The sequence below is a fragment of the Centroberyx affinis genome, unplaced genomic scaffold, assembly GCF_046629955.1.
Source record: "Centroberyx affinis isolate AG114_WGS23_722 - 3 ecotype Tasmania unplaced genomic scaffold, CSIRO-AGI_Caff_v1 ptg003815l_1, whole genome shotgun sequence".
Lineage (NCBI taxonomy): Eukaryota > Metazoa > Chordata > Actinopteri > Beryciformes > Berycidae > Centroberyx > Centroberyx affinis.
Genome location: NW_027281677.1, coordinates 126,888 through 152,657, shown reverse-complemented (window position 1 = coordinate 152,657; position 25,770 = coordinate 126,888). Strand labels below are relative to the sequence as shown.

Genomic DNA, 25,770 nt, shown 5'->3' with positions numbered 1-25,770 from the left:
TTGAATCGTTTATTTGTTGTGCAAAAACAAATTTGGTTGCAATTTCAGATCTGTGTGTCTGTGTACTTAGGTGCGTTTCAGATGATGCAGTGTTTGCTTGTGCTTTACACTAATTATTCATAGTGTATTCATGTGTGCAACGTCGCAAACTAAATACACAGAGGCGAAGGTGCTACCAGTGTTTTCATCACTTACTAGTCAGTTGATCAAGAGATAATTTACCAAAAAAGTGAGTATATTTATTTGTGGATTACTGAAGCTTTCCAGGTGGATTTTAAATGACACTGGAATATATTGGGCCTCGTTTGTCAATTTTTCCAACTGTGATTCATTGAAAGATGCTGAATTGCCGGGTCTGTACCAAAGTGCATGCATCGCTTTGTGAAATACATAAAAGTTTGCCACTGGTCACAGATGGAGACATCTTCAGCATTGTTTCAGCAATCCTGTAACCCTTGCCTCCTGAAAAACAAAATGTTTGGTTAGCTCTCCAGTGTGAGAGGCATTTTTCAAGGAAGGTCACGAGTCACAACCGTCTACAGCGGACAAGAAGGAGTCGCTCCACTCCAATACAAACATTAGTTTAATCTGCCGCTGTCTATAGCTCTGTCCTGACCTCTGCTTCTGCTGTGTGTGTGTGTGTGTGTGTATGTCAGAGTGTGTGTATGTGTGTGTGGGTATGTGTAGGGGGGGGTGTTTGTTTTGTCTGCCCCTGTCTATAGCGCCGTCCTGCCCCCTTCTTTCACAGCTAGAGAAAGGAACCACACCCCTCAGTCCTTAGCCTGGTGTATGTGTGCGTATGTGTGTATGTGTGTGTGTGTGTGTTGCCTCCCTCTCTTGGGATTTCTACTGCATCCTCTGTTCTTCAGCAATAGCTGTGCAACACCACATACACACACACACACACATACACACAAAGGAAGGAAGATATACAAAACCAAATCTACGTTACCCAAACCTCAGACATGTGGGCAAACACACTACTACATCCTTTACTGCTCTTTCTCATACACACACACACGCACACACACACACACACACAGATACACACACTGGCATACACAGGAAATAATGTAGGAAACACACACAGAGGAATACGGGAGACACATAGAGGAATACGGGTGCACACATAATACTTGCACGCAAATGTAAGAATGTGGGCACACACACACACACACACACAAGACTCTGTACACATAGATGCGTATGCAATCACACACAATCAGTTGGCTGTAGCCAATAAGAATAGAGTTGGGCGGTATAGATGTGACCTGAGCTTCCTCTGTGAATGGGAACCCCTAGGGAGACCAAAACCTCCCTGTGTGTGTGTGTGTGTGTGTGTGTGTCTATCTATATGTACATGTGTGTTTGTGTATATGCGTGTTATTATGGGTTCATTGCCTCTTTCTACTCCCTTGTTGAGGCAGTGAGAGCAGGAGACACAGGGGAATCAACTTCATTACATACACACACACACACACGCACGCACACACACACACGTGGATAATCGTTGGCTCTCTGTGAAGGTGTGTGTGTTTGTGTGTGCGTGCGTGTGTGTGTGTGTGCACGCAGACAGGCAGGCTGTAATGCATTCTATTCCCTATGGTTTGCTTATATGTGCTGGTATGTATTATAAATCTGAATATGCTTTAACACCCTTCTGTTTAACCACTTCAACAGACTCACTCACTGGATTTTCTTCAACATGCAAATATTGAAAAGGTTTAGACGTGAGAATTTTGTCAGATCCACTTTATTGAGAAATTACGAAAGGTGAAGCCTCTATCTATCTATATATTAGCAAATGAATATATTTACATTAGAAGTGGATTGGCTTGTGAGTGAATTGACCTCAGCTCTGACTGAAGAGCAGCCAAAGCTTACCAGCAAAACCACACAATTATTCAGCGGTAATAGAAAATACATTTTACATCTAGGAATCAGCCTGAACACTTTCTGCATTTCAAGTGGGCATTTGAATGAAATGTTTTTCTTGGCTGCTCAAAATAAATACAGTACATATTGCATTTCTTAACTATGCATATGCATTGCTTTACGATTGCCAAAATGTACTTTTGCAAAAACATACTGTCTTGATGTCCATACTGCTATACATTTATCAATAAATTGCAGATATGAAACCTCTTTACGCTGCCGTAATGGAACATGCATCATCCTCTCCGGTGTCCGGCGCTGGAGAACGAGTGCAGTGTGGGCCTCCTGAAGTGGTGCAGCATCGGCCGGCTGGAGAGCCACAGCAACCTGCCTTGTTTCAGCACAGCTTGTTGGATGAAGGGGCCATTTCACTGGCATCATGGATTCATCTTTGGCAGGATTTCCCTAGGATCAGAAAAATCAGATGTTTAACCTGTTGTGGTCTGGAACTGAGAGTTTCTGAGAGGATCGGATCCGACCCACATGGGGTTAAACATCAGATATTTCTAACTGTGTGGTAATCCTGCTTAGTCCTTGCAAATGGTGCAAGACTGGTGTTCACTATTTATTTATTTTTTGGTCTCCTAATGACATAGTGAAAATAGTTATGTGCACGTCTTTCCTCAGGTGAGTGTATTTCAAAGAAAGAAAAGAACGAAAAAGAAAGAAAGAAAAGAAAGACAATATTCAATCCATAATACTGTGTACATTAAATTTTTGAGCATATAGTGTTGTGTTTTCTATACTTCTCTGCTTTTGTCTTTCTGCCTCTCCTCTGTTGAAATGAGGGTAAGTAGCGTCCCACAAACAGAAAAAAGATTGTAACGCACTTTTGAGCAATGAAAATGATGTAAACAATTATTTTCCAACAACATTTTCCTAATTTAGTATCTTATTCAGCTAAAATTTGACTTTTTCATCAGTGATCTATAGCTACCTAATGAAGATCTACTAAAAATGTACAGTTTGTTTTCATTCGTTGCTCCACCTTGTGCTGCTGATATCAGCTGTACACAAGCACAGATTCACCAGTGAACCCCTCCAACTCCTCCCCCACATGTATACACTGTTTGCTATATTAGGCTAAATGTAGGAATATTACTGAGTGGAGTTTGGCGTGAGCAGTGGGTGACCTGTCTTAATTTAACAAGGAGATGGGAGACACACTGTTATTTCACCTTATGTTTTTCACATGCAAAGGTGAAAAACATAAGGTAGTAACACCAACCCCAGTGGGAATGGAGATGTGAAAATCAATAAAATGCATGTATGAGATTCCAAGATGTGAATACTAATAAAACATGTGTATGGAATTCCATGAGTGTGAGCTGTTTTCTTGCATGATCAGACATGAATTGTGAATTGATAAATATAATTTTGAAGAAGATGCACTCAATGCAGTGACAGTGTGCTTGATACAGAGTGAGTGGGACATCACAGATTAATCTTCTGCAGGATTTACACCGACAGTAAATCTGATTTTTAACCCTGTGCTCTTAATCCAGAGCCAGTGGTCACAGAGGGATGTATGGGGGCAATCTGGTTGTGATTATTTTTTATTGCATTAAAGGCCCAGTCTGTAGCTGCAGTGTGGCACCCCCTGTTGAAACACTGTCACCCCACTGCTGTCTTCGATTAAAGAAGAAACATAAAAAATAACTAAACTCGGAAATTTAGATGATCAAATTAATTCCGGGTTGTAGTTGTAAATATAAGGTACATAAATAATGAGCTTAATTGATCACCATAATTACAATTAATAGAAACAACGGTATTTTTATTTTATAGTTTATAGTAATATACAGTTTAGAGTTTTATGTTCTTGAAAAAAAACTATTTTCATGTAACTCATGTAACCTCAGTCTGATGCAATTTATTATAATGTATAGGCCTACTATAAATTTTAATTATATTTCAATCATAGACTGATATTGACTTTAAGGTGGATAAACTATATTTCACAAATACAAAGATACTGAAGGTAAACTGGATTTAGGTGGGTTTACCCCTCCAAAACAAACAAGATCATTTCAGCCAGCAGCAGAGTACTTTACCTTTCTCTCTGTGTGCAGCTAAAAATGATCTACTATGATACTATACCTTATCTTATATTCTTTTTAACCCTTATTTAACCGGGAGGGTTGTTACATACAAAGTTGTTTAATCAAGTTGGTGGTTAAGTGCCTTGCTCAATGGCAGTTTGACAGTAGTTAGTAAAGGGGGTGGGGTTGTTGTTGTTGTTCAAGTATAAATCAATCAATCAATCAATCAATTGATCAGCAATTGAAATAACAGTTTACTTCCTTACCAGCCACCCTGGTAAACTTTGCTTCACCGACTGTAGGGGGGGGGGGGGGGGGGGGGGGGATTTCATACCTGTTTGGTTTTATCGACATGCTCCTGTGAAATCAAATGGCTCTACATCTAAATAGAGCCATTTGATTTCACAAATTGTGTCTATATAGCAAACTGACAGCCAGGAGTAATTCTCACTGAGCTACGAAAGCCATTCAGAATATAATCAATTACAATCAGTCACACTGCAGTTTTCCATGTTGCAATCTGGTGATAGAGTGCTAAGTCATTCGCAGTGTATGCTGCTCACATATTGACAGATATTATTCTCCTACATCCTATCTACGACTGCTGTTTGACTGTTAGGAATTAGAGTTTGGTTTTCAATGCGCCACCCATATAAATAAAGGTAAAAAAAAAACTGTGGGCAGATGAAAGGAGAGGACATTTCTTTACTTTACACATAATATGAAATGCATCTCCTGTAGAATTTAGGCAAACATTACCTGTAGAATTTAGGGCAAATGTGAGGGAGACAGATCGCCCGCCCTGCACTCGCTTTGTAGCTGAAATATGAAGAAACCAAACACTGACTAGAGGCCTATCTGCTGCATACCGGGTATGTAAATTTTCAGAAAGTCAGCTGTGGCCTATCCATTAACCTACACATTACTGAGCCAAATGAAAAGTCAGCTGAAAATGAATAGCTGTGTTCTTAGAATAAAGGGTATGACATGTGCACCCACCTTTTACTTGAAGGACCACAGCTAATAATTTTAATGGCTACTCCAGTATCTAAGTGGGCTACCTGAATATACTTTCTAATGAAATCAAATTAGGAAATCTTGTTAATGCAGTCTACAATATTCTGAGGAAACAGTTCTTTGAGCAATACATTGTCTGATCAATGCAGTCAAAAACTGATTTGTCTGAACTCAGATTTGCTCCTATACTACGGACACAGCGATAACGATGGACTCAGAAACAAATCGTTACTTTTGAACACTTCTTTAGCATGTCAGATTTGATTCAATTTGCAGATACAGCTCAGTCTAAATTTTAATCAACAAGAACCCTCCAGGAATTGGTTCTAATCAGTCACTACTCACTTTGACTACTCATCTGTGTTCACAGGATTATCTGAAGAAGTTGGTCAATGAGGGAATAAGTTAGCAGTTCAGTTGCTGAATCAGATATACAACTGAATCATACATACCTTCATTCAGGAAGCCCATACCAACTGACCTGCCTGCACTGAACCAACAGAATACATTTTGAATGGCTATTTCCAAAAGAGTTGATGAGCCAACTCCAAAAAACATTGTGACTGCAAGACATTTAGTGGTTTACTAGTTTTGCTAGTTTGTTAATAGGAAGGCCCCAGTCACATTGGTTTGCAGGGTAAACCTATCTTACCACATTCATCATAATGATTTAAGGCTTGACAGCTAGCTTACATAAATAGTAAGGTAAGGTTTCTCAACTAAAATCAAAATCTGGTATTTTGGTAATAACTATCTAGAAACGTGTTCACTGCCAGCTGAGACCCTTATTATTAACTGTGAGCTATTTGGCTTGTGTTTAGATGGACTGTGAGGTTCTTTGTTTGTCCTGTTAGGTAATGGGGAGGCTGGTGATAGCTATGGTGCTGTTACCAATGAAAAACTCACTCCATCACTTTGTATAGGTGAAATAAATTAACTATTACTGCACAGTCCAAAAGATTTGAGTTGGCAAAAGGAATCGGATTTCCTTTTTCTAGTCTGCCGGAACTTCATTCAATTGTGTATTCATACTCATGTCGTCGACACTGTTTTTGGTCTGCTTTCATTCATTGGATCAAATAAAGTCACGACAATTGGATATAATCGTAAATGTGGACAATTATATATTTTAAGATGTGTTGAATTTACATAAAACAAAACAAATGCTTCATTTGGTATCTATTTTATACCAGCGTACGGCAGGATATATGACCGCTGGAGGCGTTCTCCGGTCTATAAGATAGCGCCGCCATCTTAAATTCCCAGACTCTGCTGTTCCGGCCAAGGTAATATCGACAGACTGCGGAGGGAGTGGACGAGCGCTCCCCGCTGACGGTTGTCTTCACGTTTTCCCTGACTTTTTCCATTTGAAACTGGTTTTTATTGTCCAATATCCGACTGGACGGACTTGCTGTTTTGACAAGGGTAGGCTTCAACATTCAAACTATGGGCTCTCCACATTTTCTCCCTCTTTTCATTTCGAGCTCGCTGAATGCCAGGAATGGAGTCGGTTGTTGTGTGTGGGGCGGCCGGGGATGCTGCTGCTGCTGCTGCAGCTAGCGAGCCAGCTGGTTTCACGACAAATATTTGGGATAAGACAGCCACCGCCTAGTGGGACTATGCCTATTTTACCGACGATACTCATTGTTTTTATTAGATTACAATGTTAGCGCTAGTTCATACAGACAGCAGATGTATTTGCTGGGTTAAATTAACGCCAAGTTTCCTCGGAAACATCGGTCGGGATTTGGGAATAACGCCAATGTTATGCCCTCGCTTGTTTGAATGGTTAACGTTAGCTAACGATAGCTATGGTTAGTTAGCTTTACTTCTAGCCCACTTGTGCTTCTGGCTACATTCCACTATTCTGACTCATGTTTGCTTGACTAGAGTTTCACCTTTTGGTTGGTTGTTGTTACAGCTGGTTTAGTTATTTGGGGTGAAGGTACACACGTATATCTGGGTATATTTTAACCATTTGTATCTGGTCTGGATGATAGTTTTTATAAACCGTTTAAGTTCTGAAAACGAGTGAAGTAACGTTAGTTTTGTCGAAAGTTTAGTTGGAACTTCGCAATCCAGAAAGCACGTTGATTTTAGCGTTACATCGAGCTTCAGGTGCAGGCGGAATGTCCACAAACGTATATTTATGTTTTAGATTTAAAGTTTATTTTTTGTAAATGGGCCGTGTGATTTTCCACTCGTCCTTTTAAACAAAGACCGACAAATTCCTCTCGGCCGTTGTGCTTTGGGAGGAAGACGAGGAGGAGCCAGAGTGTGAAATTTGAGTCAGTGGTGTTGGAGTAGGAAAGTCGGGGCGGCCAGCAGCTGTGGGGAAAGGGGGGCACAGGCAGCTCACATCAAGGTCTCCGGATATCTAGGCATGTGTTGATCTGTCTTATTAGACTATATTTTATTGGCTGTTTACTCACCCTTTGCTACCTTTGTACAACCAGGAGTTTGTTGGTGTTGGGGGTCACTAAAGGAAAAGGTTGGTTTCCAACTGCTTCTCTCCAGCCGGCCAACATAGAAAAGAACACATTGGATCGGCTTAAATAACCAGATGTTTAGTTTGTGTTAATCGTGCATTTGTTTAACCCTTCACATATTTGGCTCCGCGGAACTGGATGACAATGCGAAGATGTTTTTCCAGTTCAGTCAGAAGTCTCGTGTATGTAAAATGAGGGAGCATAAACCTAATCAGCTGGTTTTGCTGTTTTGGTACAGCTGGAGTGGATGCTGCATCAACCCTCAGGTGCGGAGAGATTAAACTGCATTTGGAGGATTTGACGTCTTATCCAGCGGAACCAGACTTTGTGGCTAGTGTGCATCCAAGAAATAAAAACTGTGGTTTTTTCTTGTCTGGGTAATTTAACGTGAATAATGAACAGCGATATGGAGTGATGACATCGGCCCGTGGTGTTTTTATGTCCCGCAAACCACTGAATTGCCTTTGGTCCTCGGCTTGTTATCAAGATCGGTTTAAAGATCCTGTAGGTTATTCGTCATTCTGCTGTTCCTGTCTTCCGTTTTGTTGTCATTGGTTCGGGGATTTTTACAAAAACTGACGACTAGGCTATTTAATTGACGTAAACGGCTGAAGTACTTTCGTGTAACGGCACATAAGGATTTAGGTCGGAAGCGTAGGTGTAGGCTACATCCGACCGGTAGTGGTATAATTCGAGTTGATCCACCAGATAGCAGGTGAAGACTGCTAACACATTGTATCCAGTAGCTTTATATAGCAACACCTTAATAATAATCATAATCGTAATCATAATCATAGGCCCACAATGACCCCCCCCAAACCCAAATTTGTGTCCCCATCGCGCCTATGAAAAAACTCTGTTGTATGCAGCTTGTAACGCTATGGCAGATATAACATATGCAAAAGCAAAATTAGATAATTGCTGAAAGGTGATTTAGATTTTGCAGAAATGTATTTTCCATAGAGGAAAGCTATCAGGGAAAGGTGTCCGCTGTATTGGAAGACGGGAGGTAATTCGCTCTGTATTAACGTTAGGGTTCATCTTAGCACCCATTTGTCGTCAAGAATTGGAGAATATCCTAATTACCGATTTTGCCTGATTACTTGGGAGTAATCCTTTTGGAGGATACACCTCCAAAGGATTACTCCAATCAATTAAGTCCTTTTGCTCAATTTTAAAGTGTAAACCAGCAATTACTTGTGTTTCTCCCTGTAAATGGACAGTTTTCACATTTAGTTTGAATCTGATTTTCAGATATATGGGTTTGTTATGTTTTTAACCTATATTCAAATACATTATGTTTCATTTCAGATATTCGTTCACATTCTTGAAATATTATCCAGGACAAAAAAGACCTTCCACATATGGATGTTGCATGGATGTTTCTCCATAGGCTTCCAGGGTTTTGTATTCTAGACAGACCAAACATTGCAGCAGCTGCAGGCGTTGAGCTCCAGTGTATTGTTGCCAGCTAGCAGTGAGGGCTGCTGACCCTGCACATTATGTTGCTAACACTGAAGCCCGTGGCAGCTCCTGTCTGTCTGCCTGTGCCGATAATACAGCTTGTTAGGGTCATTTACACACAGGGACATAGTTGCCAGCACTGACATAGAACCCACTCTAGCCTTTCACTAAGAGGTAATGGGCTATGCAGGAGTTCAGATGGATTTAGCACTTTGAAAGCCTACTCTGAATGAATACAATTAGGTGGAATTGTTTTTTAACCCTAACCCCGGTAATTTTTCTATCCAGGTTAATTTTGCATTTACTAAATGTTATGGATCATTCTCAAACCTTTTTGATGGCCCGGTACCTTTTGGATCGAAAACAAATGAAATGAAACAACAAATAGCTGCAGACCAAGAGGCAAAATTTGTTAATTTTGAAGGATGTGTTTGTTACAGGCTGATTTTTAAGGGGAATGTAATAGTTTGGCCTTGATCCTCTTTACACATGAAGTGAATCTCGAGGCTCACCTGAGCTCGCTTTGGGGCATGCTGTCTCAGATTTGCTGACAGACTGGCTTTTTAGTTTTTCAGATAAAGGAGATGGGATTTGGGAATTCAGATGTGCTTAGCTGCTTTGAAATCCAACTCTGAATAAATACAGTTTTTAGCCCTCCTCTGCTGCCTTAAATTTTCCACAAATTAAAGGCAGCAGAGGAGAGAAGAGTAGGCAATAAATAGAGAGAGCAGGGATGTGAATTTTCAGTAGCTCTTTTGCCTGTGTTACTGCAATTCCAGTTGTTTATTTTCTCCTCTCCTGCAGGGTATTTATAGAAGCAAGATTTCCCACAAAGCTTACACAAAATTTTTATTTTTTAATTAGTCAAACCTGGGTATATTCAGTCCTGTCTCGACCTGTCATAACCTACTGATCACCCTGTTTTTTAGGAGTCAAATTGAAGTTAGGCTATTTCATGATAGTTTTCAGTCATCTGGTTTACTGCTTAATCCTGGTTGGAGTGCCCTCGATGCACTTTAGCAAGAGCTATGTGTGGGATCATGTACCTGAGACATCACAAGTTCAGATCCACTTCATGACCTGTGGTGTGATTTTTTTTTTTACACTCTGCTACCGTTCGTTCCTAATTGAGATCCTGTTTTTTTTCTTGCCCTTTCCCTTAATAATTTGCTGCTTTTGTGTATTATCTTGATCCCAGCTGTGCTTTGACTAGAGCTGTCTATGTAATTAATTAACGCAGCATCAGAATCAATCTATATAATGGAAATATTTGTCTCCTCGCAGCTGGATTCTAAGAAACGGGGATGTTACTCTCTCCAGATTGTTTTTTTTTGTCCATTGTGTAAAGGAAACTTTGCTTGGACCCGTGGAAATGATCATGACAAAGTGAACTCTCTGGCCAGAGCTCTCTGTATGTGCAGCCATATTTTTCTTTGTTGTATCCAGTGGCAGTGTAACAGACTGAAGCACACTATTCCAGTGCACCCAGCTCTGTACTGGAACAGTAAGCCTATCATTAAACTGTGGCTGCTGACCTGGGGTAGTGGTGGTGTGGTTACACTCACTTCTTACAGCTGTGTGTGTGCGTGTGTGCATGCACATTGCCTGCTTCTCTAAATTCACATTTGTGTTTGTGTGCCAAGAAGTGTGAGTGTGATGATCTCTCAGCCTCTATATGTGTTGGTGCCACCAAACTCACTCGGTGTGAGTGGCATGGCTACATGTGGCTTTGCCCTTCACCTCCTCTCCCCTTCGAACACATACACATCTACCTACCCCGCTTGCACAAGGCAGGCATGTGGCTCCGTTGACTGTGGCGTCTCAGTCATTAGTCAGCTGGTTCCAGGTCTCTCTGACTCACTGATGGCTCTGTGTCAATATACAACTCCTATTTGGACCAGGCACAGATCTTTTTACACATGGGGTTTCACATCTGGCTTCAAAGAAAGCTTTGGTTGAGGAGATTTTTGTGGCTAGGCTGCCTAGCCTGATATCCAGGAGCTCTGAAAGGAGTTTTTTTTTGTTACCGGTCAGAATCTGGCTTTAGATAAAGCATGCCATTTGCGTCTCTGGATTGGAGACCAGATTCTGCTTGTTTGCCCATCAAAAAGCTATATCATTGGCTAGAGGTTTCCAAAGCCAGATGTAAAGAGCCACATTTTCCACCAGTAGAATGATAAATGGTTCCACTGTGTGCTTTGATTGTATGTTTGATTTGTATGCAGGCTTAGTATGGGACATATGGCTCCCATTAGAACCAGGCTAGGTTATGTGAGGGCAGGCCTGGGCTAAGCTGGGAGGATAGCGTGTGAACAGTGAATGTGAGTTGGTGCGTTTGTGGTTAGAAGCAGCAGTTTTACAGCCTGACTCAAGACTGTGTTTTAATGACACCGTTGAGCTAGGGCGGTGTGGGTGTGAGAGAAGGAGAGGAGGGAAGTAATTCAGAGCAGTAGTTGAGCTGTGCTTGTGTGTATGTGCATGTGGACAGCCATTTAACTCCACAAACTCCTACTGACTCACTGACACTCATGGCTGAGACAGACTTTACCACTAGTTGCCTAGCTGCATATATTTTCTGTATGTCAGCTGCTTTGTTGGGGTGCCTTTAGTCTTCACCGTTTTTACCTCTTGCTTTTCACACGATGGATAGTTTTATTTATATAACACCTTGCAAAATTGGGTGCTTTGCAGACAGGTAAATAAATAATAGCCAATAAGAAATAATAAAAATGGCATTTAATGTAATTTTAAAAACAGTGCTATAGAATAAAATGTGCAAATTCAATGGTAATAAAATGGGTAAAAAACAATTGTTGGAAAGGCTGTCTGTTAAACATGTTTTTAAGATGCAATTTAGAAGATGACTGTTTTTTGTCAGCATAAGCTCCTCAAGCAGGGTGCACCAAAGCCCCAGGGCCAGGACAATGCCCAATCACATTTGGTCTTAAGCTGACATTTCAGAATGGCCAGGAACGTTCTGCTCATGAGGGGCTAAAGTAGATAAAAGCTTACCAACCTAGAAAAACTTTATCTCCTCAGTAGCCATTTACATCAAAAAGATTGTGATGGCAATCATTTTATATGATCCAACAAAGATCCCCCCCCCCCTTTTTTTTTGGACTTATCAGTTTTTTAACTTTCATAGCTCTCTTTCATTTCAAAGGGATACTCCTCTCCTCCAGCATTCCAATTAATTTTTGATTTTTTGTGTTGGGCTTATAAGACGCCTTTTGTACTCAGAGCTGCGTTGACTGTAGATATCCGCCGCCAACAATACTGGTATAGGATGTTATACCAGGCTAAAATGGCACACAGGTATTGGTGAGTTTTTGAAACCAAGAGAGCCTTTTATGTCAAAACAAAACAGCAAAATTTTCTGCCTTTTCCAAACACAAAGAGACATTAGAGATTTGTATTCAAGAATGTATAGCCTAGTATCTCAAATCAGAATTAGTATGGACAGTGACAAGTGGTATCAGTGCATTCCTAATTGACTGACCTTTTGTGTTGCTATAGGCTGGTTTGTTACTGAATGACATTTAAAAAGATGAGCAACATGCACCTCTCCATGTAAATGCGGATTATCATTTTATTACTGGTCATATGTGCACTGGTGGTGTTCTGGTTGTTGTCAATAGATCTGCCGTTGACATGTAGCTATGGTAGTAATAGTGAAGATGTGGTTGTGTTTCCTGTCGCAAGTTTAGGCCAAATCAGACTTGAAGAACAATTGGTTCATCTGGGGAGGAGTTAAACACTACTTTTGGGGAAGTTCAACTGTGTAACATGTACACCTTCCCCCAACAAACAGTTAGGTTATGGCTGGGCACTTCACAGCTATCCTACAGCAATACAGATGAGAGTGACAGGGAAGCTGGCGTGTCGTGATTCAATCCCACTAGTACGGTGGCTCAAGATTTCTGCATCTACTAGACATTAGCTGATGGCTCAAAAATATTTTCAGGCCCCAGGTCTTTGACAAAACATGATGTCAGGTTTCAGTGCCCCTTCAAAGGTTTTTCCTCTGCAGTTCTGCCTCTGATCATTTTGTAGCAGTGAGGGGAATTTTCTTTTTTCTTTTTTTCATTTTGGTTCCATGTCTGTTTCTGTTTTGGTTGTAGTGCATTTTGTAGCACTAAACTGTTCTCACTTGGATATAAGGCTGCCATCATATTTGAAACACTGGGTATAGGTTTGCAGCCAACGCTAAACAAATATGGACAAAACAGTTTCCATGTAAATGAAGGTCATGTAACCATACTAACAATGGCTTTTGTGTGCTTTAAAGGACAGGAAGTAGCTTGTATATCTTTTTGTGGACTACAGCAGGGTCTGTAGTAGAACTTTAGTGCTGTGCCAGCAAGGTCTATCATTCTAGCTGGTTTGGTTCACTGCAGAAAACTCATATCCCCTCATCACTCTCACCTCAACTCGCTCTGGTAGTATGGGTATAAATCACTTAATCCCTGGCTCTCTGTAGCCCTGCCCTTATTTCTCTAGTGTGCCTTTTGAATATCAGAACATGTCCAAGCCTGTGTGCTGCTGATTGCAAGGGATTTGGTCTGCATTCTGTTGTTGGATTCATCTGCCATTTGTAATAGCCAGGGATGTAATTTTCAAGGGGTTTGACCCAAGGATTTCTGACTCTGGATATACAACCTCCATGTCTGTATCTCATTTTATAGAGGATTTTTTGTTTTTCTCCTGCATTGTCCCCATTTCCTGTTTTTGTGTGTTTCAGTCATGGCCCTTTATCTCAGAATATGCATTAGAAATGCCTCTCTCGCTCTTTCAATTTTCCTTTTTTTTCTCAAATTAATCCTCTCTCGCTCCCTCTCCTCCTCTCTCCTGCCATTGCCAGTGTTTACTTTCCCGCAGAGTGAGGTTGTGGTTTCAGCTTCAAAGCCAGCACTGGAATGCGTCTGCCCTCCTCCCCCTCTCTCTCCCTTCTCTTCTCTCCACCCATTACTCCCCTGCCTCCTTCCGTCCTCACCTAAGTAGTTGCTAGCTACTCCACTTAATGGTGGCTTTGTGTGTGAGCTGCTGCTGTTTGCATGTCTGGCTTGAACAGAAGAGGAGAGCAAGGGAAGGGAGGAGGGAGGAAAGGAAATAAGGCACTGGAAAGTCACTTGTCAGGGTCTTTTTTTGAGCCAGCACTGCCATTAATTTCTAATGGAGAGTCTGTTTTTCTGCCTTTCTCCCCACTGTGTTCTGTTTTTTTGTGTTGTAATCAAATCCCTGATGTTTGACTGGAAGGAAAGAGGAATGGGAAGTAGTGGGATAGAGAGAAGGAATTATGGAGGGAGAGAGGCAAGCAAGGCAGTTTGACTGACTGTGCTTTCTGTCCTGTGTGTTTCAGATCAGGAAGCTGTGCCGGCTGTGGTTGAGAAAGGAACATGGCTTCCCAGGGTGAGTTAATATTTTTCAGACACACACTCAAACTCACATTCACCTCCTTGCTCTCCACTGCTTCACTTTCATCTTCTCTATTTCTCTCTCTCACACACACACACGTACCTCTGCATCAACTAGAAGGAAGTGTTCTTAACTCTGCAGCAGTGCAGAAATGTCTCTTCTCCCAGACTAAATTTATGCAGTCATTAGACCACAGTAAATTTGATATTTATTTCAAATTGAGACCTGGAATGAGTGCAAAATCAAACTATATGCTTGAATACATCCGTTACTGATAAATCACATGTATATCATCAAAGTATGAAAATGTGGCATGGAAAATTGATAAAATGAGAAGGAAAACAGTTTTGACCAGCCATTCTGTACAGTGTTTGTAAGCCACATTTGATGAGCCACTGAGTGTCCTCTGCAAGTCATAAAATGTTGCTGTTATATCTGAATGTACCACCTGTACTGTAGTGTTTTCTTATGTTGTGATATGCTAGATTTGTTTCTTAAAGTAAAGCTACAGCATGTGGGGATTTTTATATAGAAATATCTGTCTGATGAATCTTAACAACCAACAGCCACTATCAATGCAGCAATATGCTCAGTAATTTATGCTGTTTTGGGACATTTTAATTCATAGTTGTACTATACCTTGAGTGTGAAGATTCCAAGCTTTGCACATTGAGCTATGCAGGACCTCACAGTAGTTTAAAGTTTAGTTTCCACAATTTTTGAAATATTCAAACATTTAATTGAATTTCAATAAGAATGTCCTGTGTAGTTGAAAATTTAAATCTGTTAACTGCTTTCAGTCTGCTCATTTGATATTCCCTGCTGCTTGTCAAGCATCGCCAGCTCACCTTAATGGAACTCAGACTTCCACATTGTCCCAGTATTACAATGTCATTACCAATGATTTGACAGTATGTTAATGAGAATTCACACAGATTTGTTGATCTCCTCTTGTAGAGCTAGCCATTGTCATGGAACTACACTGTAAAGTGGATTAAATTATATTGATTTTTTCAAACTTGTTTCTATTTGTTAATGTATATTTTATGTTTTAATGTCTGCCTCTTTTCAGCTGATCTGATGGAGCTCGACATGGCCATGGAGCCAGACCGTAAGGCAGCAGTCAGTCACTGGCAGCAACAATCCTACCTGGATTCAGGCATCCATTCCGGGGCCACCACCACAGCTCCCTCCCTCAGTGGGAAGGGCAACCCTGAGGAAGAGGATGTCGACAACCAGGTCCTGTATGAATGGGAGCAGGGTTTCAACCAGAACTTCTCCCAGGAACAAGTACAAGGTGGGTAGAGGCATAGTTACCAAGAATTTACTAGACAGAGAATCCTGGATGTGTGTGGCCCAAAAAGCAACTTGTAGCCCTGTATTAAAAAATGACTGTTCTTCTGTCTGTCCCAGACATAGATGGTCAGTATGCCATGACGCGTGCCCAGCGGGTGCGTGCAGCTATGTTCCCAGAGACCCTTGAAGAGGGCATGCAGATCCCCTCTACCCAGTATGATGGAGCACACCCCACCAACGTCCAGAGGCTGGCAGAGCCATCACAGATGCTCAAACACGCCGTGGTCAATCTGATCAACTACCAAGACGACGCTGAGTTGGCAACCAGAGCCATACCAGAACTCACCAAGCTGCTCAACGATGAGGACCAGGTAGAGCATGGGTCAATCAACACACATGCATATTCATCTAGAGAATAGTGCTACAATGCCAGTATGGCCACTATGCCCATATCACTCTTTTAAACAATGGCTTTGGTGTTGCCTGACAAACAGACTTGCATGATGCAAGATTGTCGAGCATGCCAGTGACCAAAACTGTAGAGAGAAGCAATCAGTGGCTCAATGCATGTACAGATACACACACACAACCAGGCACTGTAGCCAGTGTTTAAGGTTTAAAGAAAGACAGTTGATTGAACCTTTTAGCTTAGAGCTTTTCCTTTTTGGCAGTTTCTGGGAATGTAAACAGGGTGATGATGAATGAAAATTGTGGCCCAGAGAAAGTTATGGCAACCGAGCCTCAGAAGCTTTGTATCCCCTGGTTTCTTATGGCCTACTGTCGTTCCCTAAACTTTCAGTCTCTGCCCTCTTCCAGGTTGTAGTAAACAAGGCAGCGGTGATGGTCCACCAGCTATCAAAGAAAGAAGCTTCGCGCCATGCCATCATGCGCTCTCCTCAGATGGTGTCAGCCATTGTCAGGACCATGCAGAACACCAACGATGTGGAGACGGCTCGCTGCACCGCAGGAACACTCCACAACCTGTCCCATCACAGAGAGGGACTGCTGGCCATCTTCAAGTCTGGAGGAATACCAGCCCTGGTTAAAATGCTTGGGTAAGGAAGAAGGGGATGGAGAGATACTTGGATTTGGACAGGTTCTGCCACAGACTTTCTGTTTACTTGGGTGTAGCTTACCTGGGAAGGCACTCCGGAGGCAGCAGTAACAGCATGGTGGGAATGGGTGGAATGTAAGTAGATGTGCAATGTTCAGAAATGTAAGGCTTCCTAGTACCGTTTGGCCAAATACTTTACATTTCTCTGTCATGACCTCTTTTTTTAGTTTAGAAATCTTCTGTCCCAAAGCGATTTCCATTGTCCCTGGTCAAAAACATGTCTATGTTCCTCATCGAAACCTAATTTTGTTGTAATTAATTGTCTTTTCATAACTTATATAGTTCCTACTGCTCGATAAATTGCTACTCTCTAGCCTAAATTGAAAGCTTGTTTCGTATCCAGGCCATGCCATGGGTCAATGCAGTGGAGGATGTCCTATGTGTGGCAGAGGGCCTTTAGTAAAATAAACTTCATGGAATAATTCAACTAAACTAAAAAAGGTCTAGATCACCATAGACAGTATGTATAATGGCCACTGTGGCCCACCAACTGTGTGACAAAATAAATATGGATAAACCATTTGGTTGTTAACTTACCACAGACCTGTAGGGAGTGCGGGGGTTGAGGGACTAAATAGAATACCTAGTTCTGTGTATTTTCTAGTTCCTCATTTGACAGTAATCTATTCTGTACCATCACCACCCACCACAGCCTCCTACATTCATACTTGGCTGTTTTAGTTCTAATAATCCTGTTTTTCTGTTCTGCAGTTCACCAGTGGACTCTGTCCTGTTTTATGCCATCACCACCCTCCACAACCTCCTCCTGCACCAGGAAGGAGCCAAGATGGCTGTCCGTTTAGCTGGCGGACTACAGAAAATGGTGGCTCTGCTTAACAAGACCAACGTCAAGTTCCTGGCCATCACCACTGACTGTCTCCAAATACTGGCCTATGGAAACCAGGAAAGCAAGGTGAGGGGTTTGAGGGAGGGATGCAATGAGGGAGTCTAGGACAATGGGGTGAGCATGTTACCAAGTGTTACTGCCATTCCTCGAATTGATCTTCTAGCAAGTTGGGTGGCCCCTACCATTGAGGTAGACCATTTCTGTCTATTTTACAACTGTGGTGGTTGAGGGCAGTTTTGGTCCCACATTTGTCCAGTTTTGCTTCTAATATAGGCTGGGGAACCAACATTGCTCTTAATTGGACACTTAAATTGTGTTAAATGTGATGAATATCTTGCAGTTTGAATTGTGAACTCATACATTTGAGTTTTGGCCAAAACTGGAGTTAATCTATCTTTTCCTATTTTATAATCTTAGACAATAGTAGCCCTCAGATCGTAGTGGACATGATGAGAAAGTGAACACATCTGACCTCCCGTCTCTCCTCTCTTTCTGTGTAGTTGATAATCCTGGCCAGTGGTGGCCCCCAGGCCTTGGTCAACATTATGAGGACTTACACCTACGAGAAGCTGTTGTGGACTACCAGTCGAGTTCTCAAAGTGTTGTCAGTCTGCTCCAGCAACAAGCCTGCCATTGTAGAGGCTGGTATGTTGGTCTTTCTGCTCTTTAGCATTCTAGGCTTTGTAATATGAGCCATATCATACTTGTGCCTTGTGCATTCAAGTGCAGGGTTTTTACTTTTTTAATTGTTTCAGTGCATTTGTGAAAGCTACTACTTTGTCAAACAACAGGAAATTCAGTGATTTGAATTTATTGTATTTTTTTCCACATGCAACAAATAAACCATTCTAATGTTTTTCATGTTTGTGTCTTTGTCTTTCCAGGAGGTATGCAGGCCCTGGGACTCCACCTGACAGACCCCAGCCAGAGATTGGTCCAGAACTGTCTCTGGACTCTCAGGAACTTATCAGATGCTGCCACCAAACAGGTGAGGAGGAAGGACCTGCCCCCTTCCTCCACATTTTTTTTTAATCTAGCATTGTTCAGTAGATACTTGGGAAGTGCTAGTAATGGCTTCAGCTATTGATGAGACTAAAGAAGACATTTTTGAAATATGTTTATATTTTAAGTTGAAATGCTTAGAACTTGCAGTACCCAGCCAGTACATACTCTTAGTGCTGTGAAAATCACAGCACTAAGAGTGACAAAGCGGAAAAACGCTGCTTGCACACACTTAAACCAAGGGACGTTAGTGTCTACCCATCCTCCCTCTCTTACTAACTACTCAACTGTCTTTCTCTCTCTAGGAGGGAATGGAGGGTCTCCTAGGAACTCTGGTCCAGCTACTAGGCAGCGACGACATCAATGTGGTGACCTGTGCTGCTGGCATCCTGTCTAATCTGACCTGTAACAACTACAAGAACAAGATGATGGTCTGCCAGGTTAGTTCACGCACAAATAGTTGACGCACAGTATAATCATATGTGAAGAAATAAATTCCATTCTGTTACTTGAGTGTGAGTAACTCTAGTTTGAATGTGGTCTCATTTGATAATTTTTTTTGTTTTATGTATTTCATTGGTTAGTGCCCTTGAATTTGTCCCCTTGTGTGAAATCAGAATTTAAGGTCACTTAAAACTTCAATATTCTCAGGAGTTACTTTTTTATTATTATTTATTATTATTTATTAGTTTCAATTTTATTATTAATCATGCAGTAAAACAGAACCAGTTATCTATGTACCATTTATGCCAAATTATCCGTTCATCTCTAGGTTGGAGGTATTGAGGCGTTAGTTCGCACAGTGCTGCGGGCCGGAGACAGAGAAGACATCACAGAACCAGCTATTTGTGCCCTGCGTCACCTCACATCTCGACACCAGGACGCTGAGATGGCCCAGAATGCTGTCAGACTGCACTATGGCCTGCCAGTGGTGGTCAAACTACTGCATCCCCCGTCACACTGGCCACTTATTAAGGTACAGACACACACAAGGTTAAGGTACAGAGGTTAAACTCTAAGCGCTAATTCCAATCAGGCACTTATGTGGGAGATCCTTTAATGGTGTTTCCAGTGAAAATCAATTTGCACTTGACAACACTTTGAAGTTAATAACTGGCCCAAATTTGGGTTACAATGTTTTACCCCTCTGAATAACATACATAACTGTACCTTGCTTCTAATCCACATTAGTGGCTTATTTTTGTTGGGTCCCTCTGGGATGATTGTTCTGTTGTGCATTGAGAGCGCACTGCCATACTGCTGTAAGCTACTTCAGCCTGTATCACACCTGCAGTTGTTGCTAGTTTTGGCTCGGTCTAGTGTAGAGGCTGCAAAATTCATGATTTTCACCTGAATGACTGGATGACAAGTCCTACGTATAGGTTGGCCTCTGGTATATATTTCCTGCAGGATGCAGGAGAATCCTTTTAGAGCTTTGTTCATGTCACTGGATTAAAAAAAAAATCTGTTTAAATCATGTTTAAAATGTGTTTCTATGCCACAGTTTGTATTTGTGTACAGTATAGTCAGTCTGGGAAGTATGGAAAATGAATTGGATTTAATGGAGCTAATGTTTCCCTATGACTGGAATTAAACTTTTCAGCTGATGTTGACCACATTTGACTTACATTCTTGTTCTATTTTTGTCTTTTTTATATTCACTGAGAGCAGCTTAATGTGGTATTTTTTTCACAAATATTTAATGAACATTACTCATATGTAGTACTGTTGGCAAAAGCGGCTAGATTTCTGCTGTAGTCCCGGGTCAGATGCTAATAATGATCTAAAATTGAAATCTAAAGCCTGCTTAACTGGTGTGTAACCCTCTGTTCCCTCTGTTAGGCTACAGTGGGTTTGATCCGTAATTTGGCGCTGTGCCCTGCCAACCACGCCCCTCTGAGAGAGCAGGGTGCCATCCCCAGACTGGTACAGCTGCTGGTCAGAGCACACCAAGACACACAGAGACGCACCAGTATGGGAGGCACACAGCAACAGTTTGTGGTGAGAAAACACACACACGCTCCCCTTAACCTTAGCCCCATAAACATACACCACCTATAAACAACACCAACACAGAGACACACCAGCATGGCACACAGCAACAGTTTGTGATGAGAATGACGCTGCACATATTCACTGGTAAACATCCGCTGTACCTGAGATCAATAGTTCCCACCACTGCCTGCTCACAAAAATCCTGGGCTCCTACAGTGCAACCTGTATGGATGAGATGGTGGAGGGCTGTCCAGAGGGTCTCCAGATTTTCTTCATCACTATTATCTTACTAATTCAGTGTTTCTGTCATTAGGAGGGAGTTCGTATGGAGGAGATTGTGGAAGGCTGCACAGGAGCGCTCCACATCCTGGCCAGAGACGTCCACAACAGAATAGTCATCAGAGGACTAAACACCATTCCACTCTTTGTACAGGTAAAACTCATTCTTGAACTTTTTTCCTGTCTTTTCCTTGAATTTTTTTTTTTTTCATTTTCTTTCACTCTTACTTTCACTAAGGTTGTCATTTTTTTGTTTTCCTTTATTCTTTTGGGCAGCCGTAGGCCCAGCCAGTCTTGTTTTTGTGGCATGTTTATGCTTTCTTTCACACTGAGGCTCTAATTCTGTCACATTCTTTGTCACACTTTTGTTTATTTTTAATCATCCTCTCTACCACACTCCTGATCTTAGTCCATCCCAGTCACTGTCCCAAGCCCTTTTTGGAGGCCATTAGTTTTCCCTGGGGTTGTTGCTAAAGTGACAATTGCCTCACAGCGGTGGTAGTTTTAGAAGTTGAACCAGACATCTTAAAAATTACCAATGGAGCCCAGAGATTGGATTTTTGTCACATACACATCTTTATTCCAATACATAATTATTAAAAACATACCCAAATAATAATACCTCAATCTAGGTAGACTTATGTCTGAAAATGTTTAACTTTATATTGTGTTTGCAAAAGTTCATTCAAGTGATCCAGATATTCTAAACTGCTAAAATCACAGACCACCATGCAAATTAAAAAACGGTCACTAGTTTTGGCTGGAATATTTACAGAGGTAGTTAGAGAAAATGTCTGACATGGCTGTTAAAGGATAAAACTGGAGTTGCAGACCTCCCCTGGTAATGCCATCTATTGTCTGACTCCTTCCCCTCCATGAGTCTCTGCTTGCTCCATCTTCTCAGATCATCCAGCATGCAGCAGCAGAATATTGTGCCAACGTAGAAAAATATCCTAACCCCCTCTACTCTCTTGTTTCTGTGTGTAGCTGTTGTATTCTCCCATTGAGAACATCCAGCGTGTAGCGGCAGGCGTTCTGTGTGAGCTGGCCCAGGACAAGGAGGCTGCTGAGGCCATCGAGGCCGAGGGAGCCACCGCCCCACTCACAGAGCTACTGCACAGCCGCAACGAGGGAGTTGGTAAGTACACACTGACACACACATCCCTTACCAACTGCCATCCATCATTCACATAATGGCTGCTTTCAGCTAAGCAGATGGTCAGAATAGGCATTCCAACTGTGCCATATGAGTGGCTGTGATTGTCTAAAACACAGGCACTTGGAAAACTTTTCAAAGAGCACACATGTGATGGTAACCTTTCGTATGAAAGCCAGAAGACTACGACATTCTTTAGTGTGACAGGGACTGTGACAGGTGATGAGTCCCATCACTGTCATAACCATAATCACAGCAAAGAATGCCATCTCAGCTGTGATGGCTGTATTATTGAGGCTTTATTTGTAATAACATACTGATTAAAAACAAAAGTTGAGGCACTTGAATGAGAAGGCTAACCTTTCCTCCTCCCCACAGCTACCTATGCTGCAGCGGTGTTGTTCCGCATGTCAGAGGACAAGCCCCAGGACTACAAGAAACGTCTCTCCGTAGAACTCACCAGCTCCCTCTTCAGGACGGAACCAATGGCCTGGAACGAGGTATACACATACATTGAGGTGTAAACACACACACACACACACACACACACACACACACACACACACACACACACACACACACAGAGGTGTGTACAGGCACTTGTACTCAGTTCTGGTTTTGAATTGACCATTCAACCATACTCACCATACTTGTACACACACCCTCACGTACTATTTGACTTGCTTGATATGTCTTATCTTGATTCACACATTTGCATTGATGCTTAGTACAACTGACCCAAAGTCAGCAAGGGGTTCTAGTTTAATACTGTGTGTAGGATGTCATTAGATTCTCAAAGGCTACCAGAAATGTAACCATTACCGTTACTGTAATCCTTCTCTTTCTCTCTCTGTGTCTTTTCCTCTGCAGACTGGAGAGTTGGGTCTGGACATTGGAGCTCAGGGAGAGCCTCTGGGCTACAGACAAGAAGGTACGTTACCGCTCTCCTGCCTGGCTAGGAGGCTCACAGGAGAAACACAGGAGAGGACAAAGATATCACAGAACCAGAACACCTGGGCTACGACACAAACATGTCAGATTTTTGTAGCTAGTGGGTAAAGCGTGCCGATGTGCATGCATTGCCCTCTCAGTTCTGGGCTCTTGTGATAATGTCCTGTCCTGGTAGTTTCTCTAAGCCTAGAGTTGGACCTCCCTCCTCTACCCCTTGAATAAGTTGGTATAGAACTGAATATCATTTCCACACTCCAGTCACTGGGCTCCCTTTGCCAATCCTCATCACTGCTGAGACAAGATTGGCCATATTAAAGGTCATGATACATGGGCAACTTGAGACAACAGAGAGGGGCAACAATGCTTTCAAGTGTGGGTGGGGATTGATTTCATCCCTAGACCTTAGACTGTGAGTGGTAATCAATAGGCCGAGGGGTGAGGTTGGCTGGTTCATTTTGATTTGCAGTGCTCTCCATACCTCCAGCACAAACAACTGTAATTGGCTCTTAGCTAGCCAGCTGCAAAGTGAGTATCTAATATCAAGACCTGCAATACTTGGTGGGTGTTGTATTGGAAAAAAATAAGCTGGCCACTGCAGATGTGTTTCTCTTGGAGCACCATATTCTGAAGGCAGACTGTAGCGTGCACAATGGAACTGAGCCATGAATTTAGTTCAGTTGAGAGCCCCTTTACCAAGTTAGTTTGAGCCAAGTCCATCATAGTTTTGCCTTGCCCACTGCTGGAGGATGGGAAATGAGTTGTGTTGTGCTGCTGTGCAGTGACAGTTTGAATGATCATACTACTGTGTGACAGCTTGGTTTGTTAACATGCTCTCTAACAAAATGCTCTGCTTCCCCTGCCTCTTCCTCCGTCCACTCCTCCCTCTCCCAGACCCAAGCTACCGTTCCTTCCATTCGGGGGGTTACGGAGGGGACTCGATGGGTATGGAGCCCATGATGGACCACGATCTGGGCGGGGGTCACCACCCCGGCCAGGACTACCCCCCTGTAGAGGGGCTGCCTGACCTGGGACACGCCCAGGACCTGATAGACGGCCTGCCGCCCGGTGACTCCAACCAACTGGCCTGGTTCGATACTGACCTGTAAATACCAAGACCACGACCAACATTACACTACACTTTCTACTAGGTAAGAGTCTCCACACTTTTATTAGGTCAAATGAATGTTACCCTACTCTGTTTCTTAGGGAAGATGTATAAATAGGACAACAGGGATACACAAACAGCGGGGAGGTTTTCTGGCTGGATAAAATGGCTGTGGGAGGGGGGGTGGATTTACTGACTCCGGCTGCTGCATGTTCAGACTGCTACTAATTGGAAAGCGGTGTGTTGTGCCGTGTCTGTGTGTGTGATGTTACTTGGTATTTGATCTGTGTGTGTGGTCCTTCACCAACGCCTGGGTTCTCTTTGTCTCCTTCCTCTCAACTCTATTTTTTTTCTCTCCTCCTCGCTCCTTTCCTTCTCTCCTCCCAGCTGTATCATGTGATCTGGATGAACCTGCATTGTGATTCGCCCATATGGAGGAGGCGGGGTTTCAGAAAGTGCCTGAAGACGACTCAACAACAGCAAGCAGAGTTTCCTGTCTACGGGAACTCCATGGGGACAAACTAGATTTAAGTGCGGTTCTGGTCTCTCGGCCCGGCAGTGGGCTGACTTCAAATCCTGACACGACACACAGAGTTAGATCTCAACGGTTGAATTTTAAAAACCCTTTTTATGTCTGTATTTTTTTTTTCTTTTTTTTTTTTTTCTTTTTTTTTACTTTTTTTGGTTGTTACTTTCTATTCTGTTTTCCTCAAGTCTGTAATGGTACCGATTGATTCTAGCTTGCTTTATGATTATTCTGAATTATGATACTCATCTCTTGTTTTTGCAGTCCCTTGTATTTTAAGTCTCTCTGGTAGTGTTGAGTTTTCTAGTGGTAATGCTCCATCCAAGTAAAGAATTTGATCACGTTTTAAATGGTGTCCAAACACTAAAAAGTTAATCAGTTGAATTGTATTCTGATGATCAAGTGTAACATTGTGTAGCTTTTGTATAAAAAAAAACATGAATTGGAAATCATGGTCCAAATATCAAGCTATTTTCTTGCTTTAAAGGTGGACACTGAGGTGTCTCCGCTGTTCCAAAGGGGGTGTAGCTGACCTAGCTGGATGGGTGTGGCTGTGGATGGACAGGGGTGGAGGAGGGCTCTTATTGGTCTGCTGTTACTAAGGGACGGGGTAGTGGGAGGAGCTGGATGCTGTAGCCTGCTGTGTTCTGAAACAATAAAATGGACTGTCATTTCACCTGGACGCCTCCATGTCTCATTTCTCTGACGCCTTGAATCCACGAGACTCATTGTCACATCGATGTGGTAGTTTTCAATGTTGACAGCTGATGCTCACATCAGCTGTCAACACTGCCTCATAGTTGGTGTTTTACAAATGTTTCCAGACAGGTGTGTTGCTTAGGATTAGCGTGTGCTTCATTCATACAAATGTAGCACATTTGGTTTGATTTTCAACTCTTGACTAGTAGCCAATGTAAGCTTTTTTTATACAAATAAGCTTTCCATGCACCTTAGTTTCAGTTCCCTGTTAAAAAAAAACCCATTTTATTTTAGAAATGTGAGAAGTCAACATCACTGTTCTTTACAAGTAATGTGAGGTGAGTTTCCACCTCACATTACAAGTCTCCAGCTCTACACAGCTGTGTGCCCGTGGCCTCCACTGCGTCACACAGAATACTCTTGTCAAACAGAATGAAA

The 25,770-nt window shown here is 42.2% G+C and overlaps 1 protein-coding gene across 1 annotated transcript; it reads left to right on the top strand.

Annotated features, from left to right (window-relative positions):
• Positions 1–6,276: 6,276 nt before the first annotated feature.
• ctnnb1 (catenin (cadherin-associated protein), beta 1) lies at positions 6,277–25,303 on the top strand. The gene is made up of 17 exons (XM_071541181.1): positions 6,277–6,419; positions 14,307–14,356; positions 15,435–15,659; positions 15,776–16,029; positions 16,475–16,713; positions 17,484–17,685; positions 18,120–18,264; positions 18,504–18,607; positions 18,927–19,061; positions 19,394–19,597; positions 20,464–20,622; positions 20,930–21,049; positions 21,883–22,033; positions 22,430–22,551; positions 22,922–22,982; positions 23,894–24,150; positions 24,495–25,303. The coding sequence occupies exons 2-16, from the start codon at positions 14,344–14,346 to the stop codon at positions 24,106–24,108; spliced, it is 2,349 nt and encodes a 782-aa protein (XP_071397282.1). The 5' UTR covers positions 6,277–6,419; positions 14,307–14,343; the 3' UTR covers positions 24,109–24,150; positions 24,495–25,303.
• The last annotated feature ends 467 nt before the right edge of the window (positions 25,304–25,770 follow it).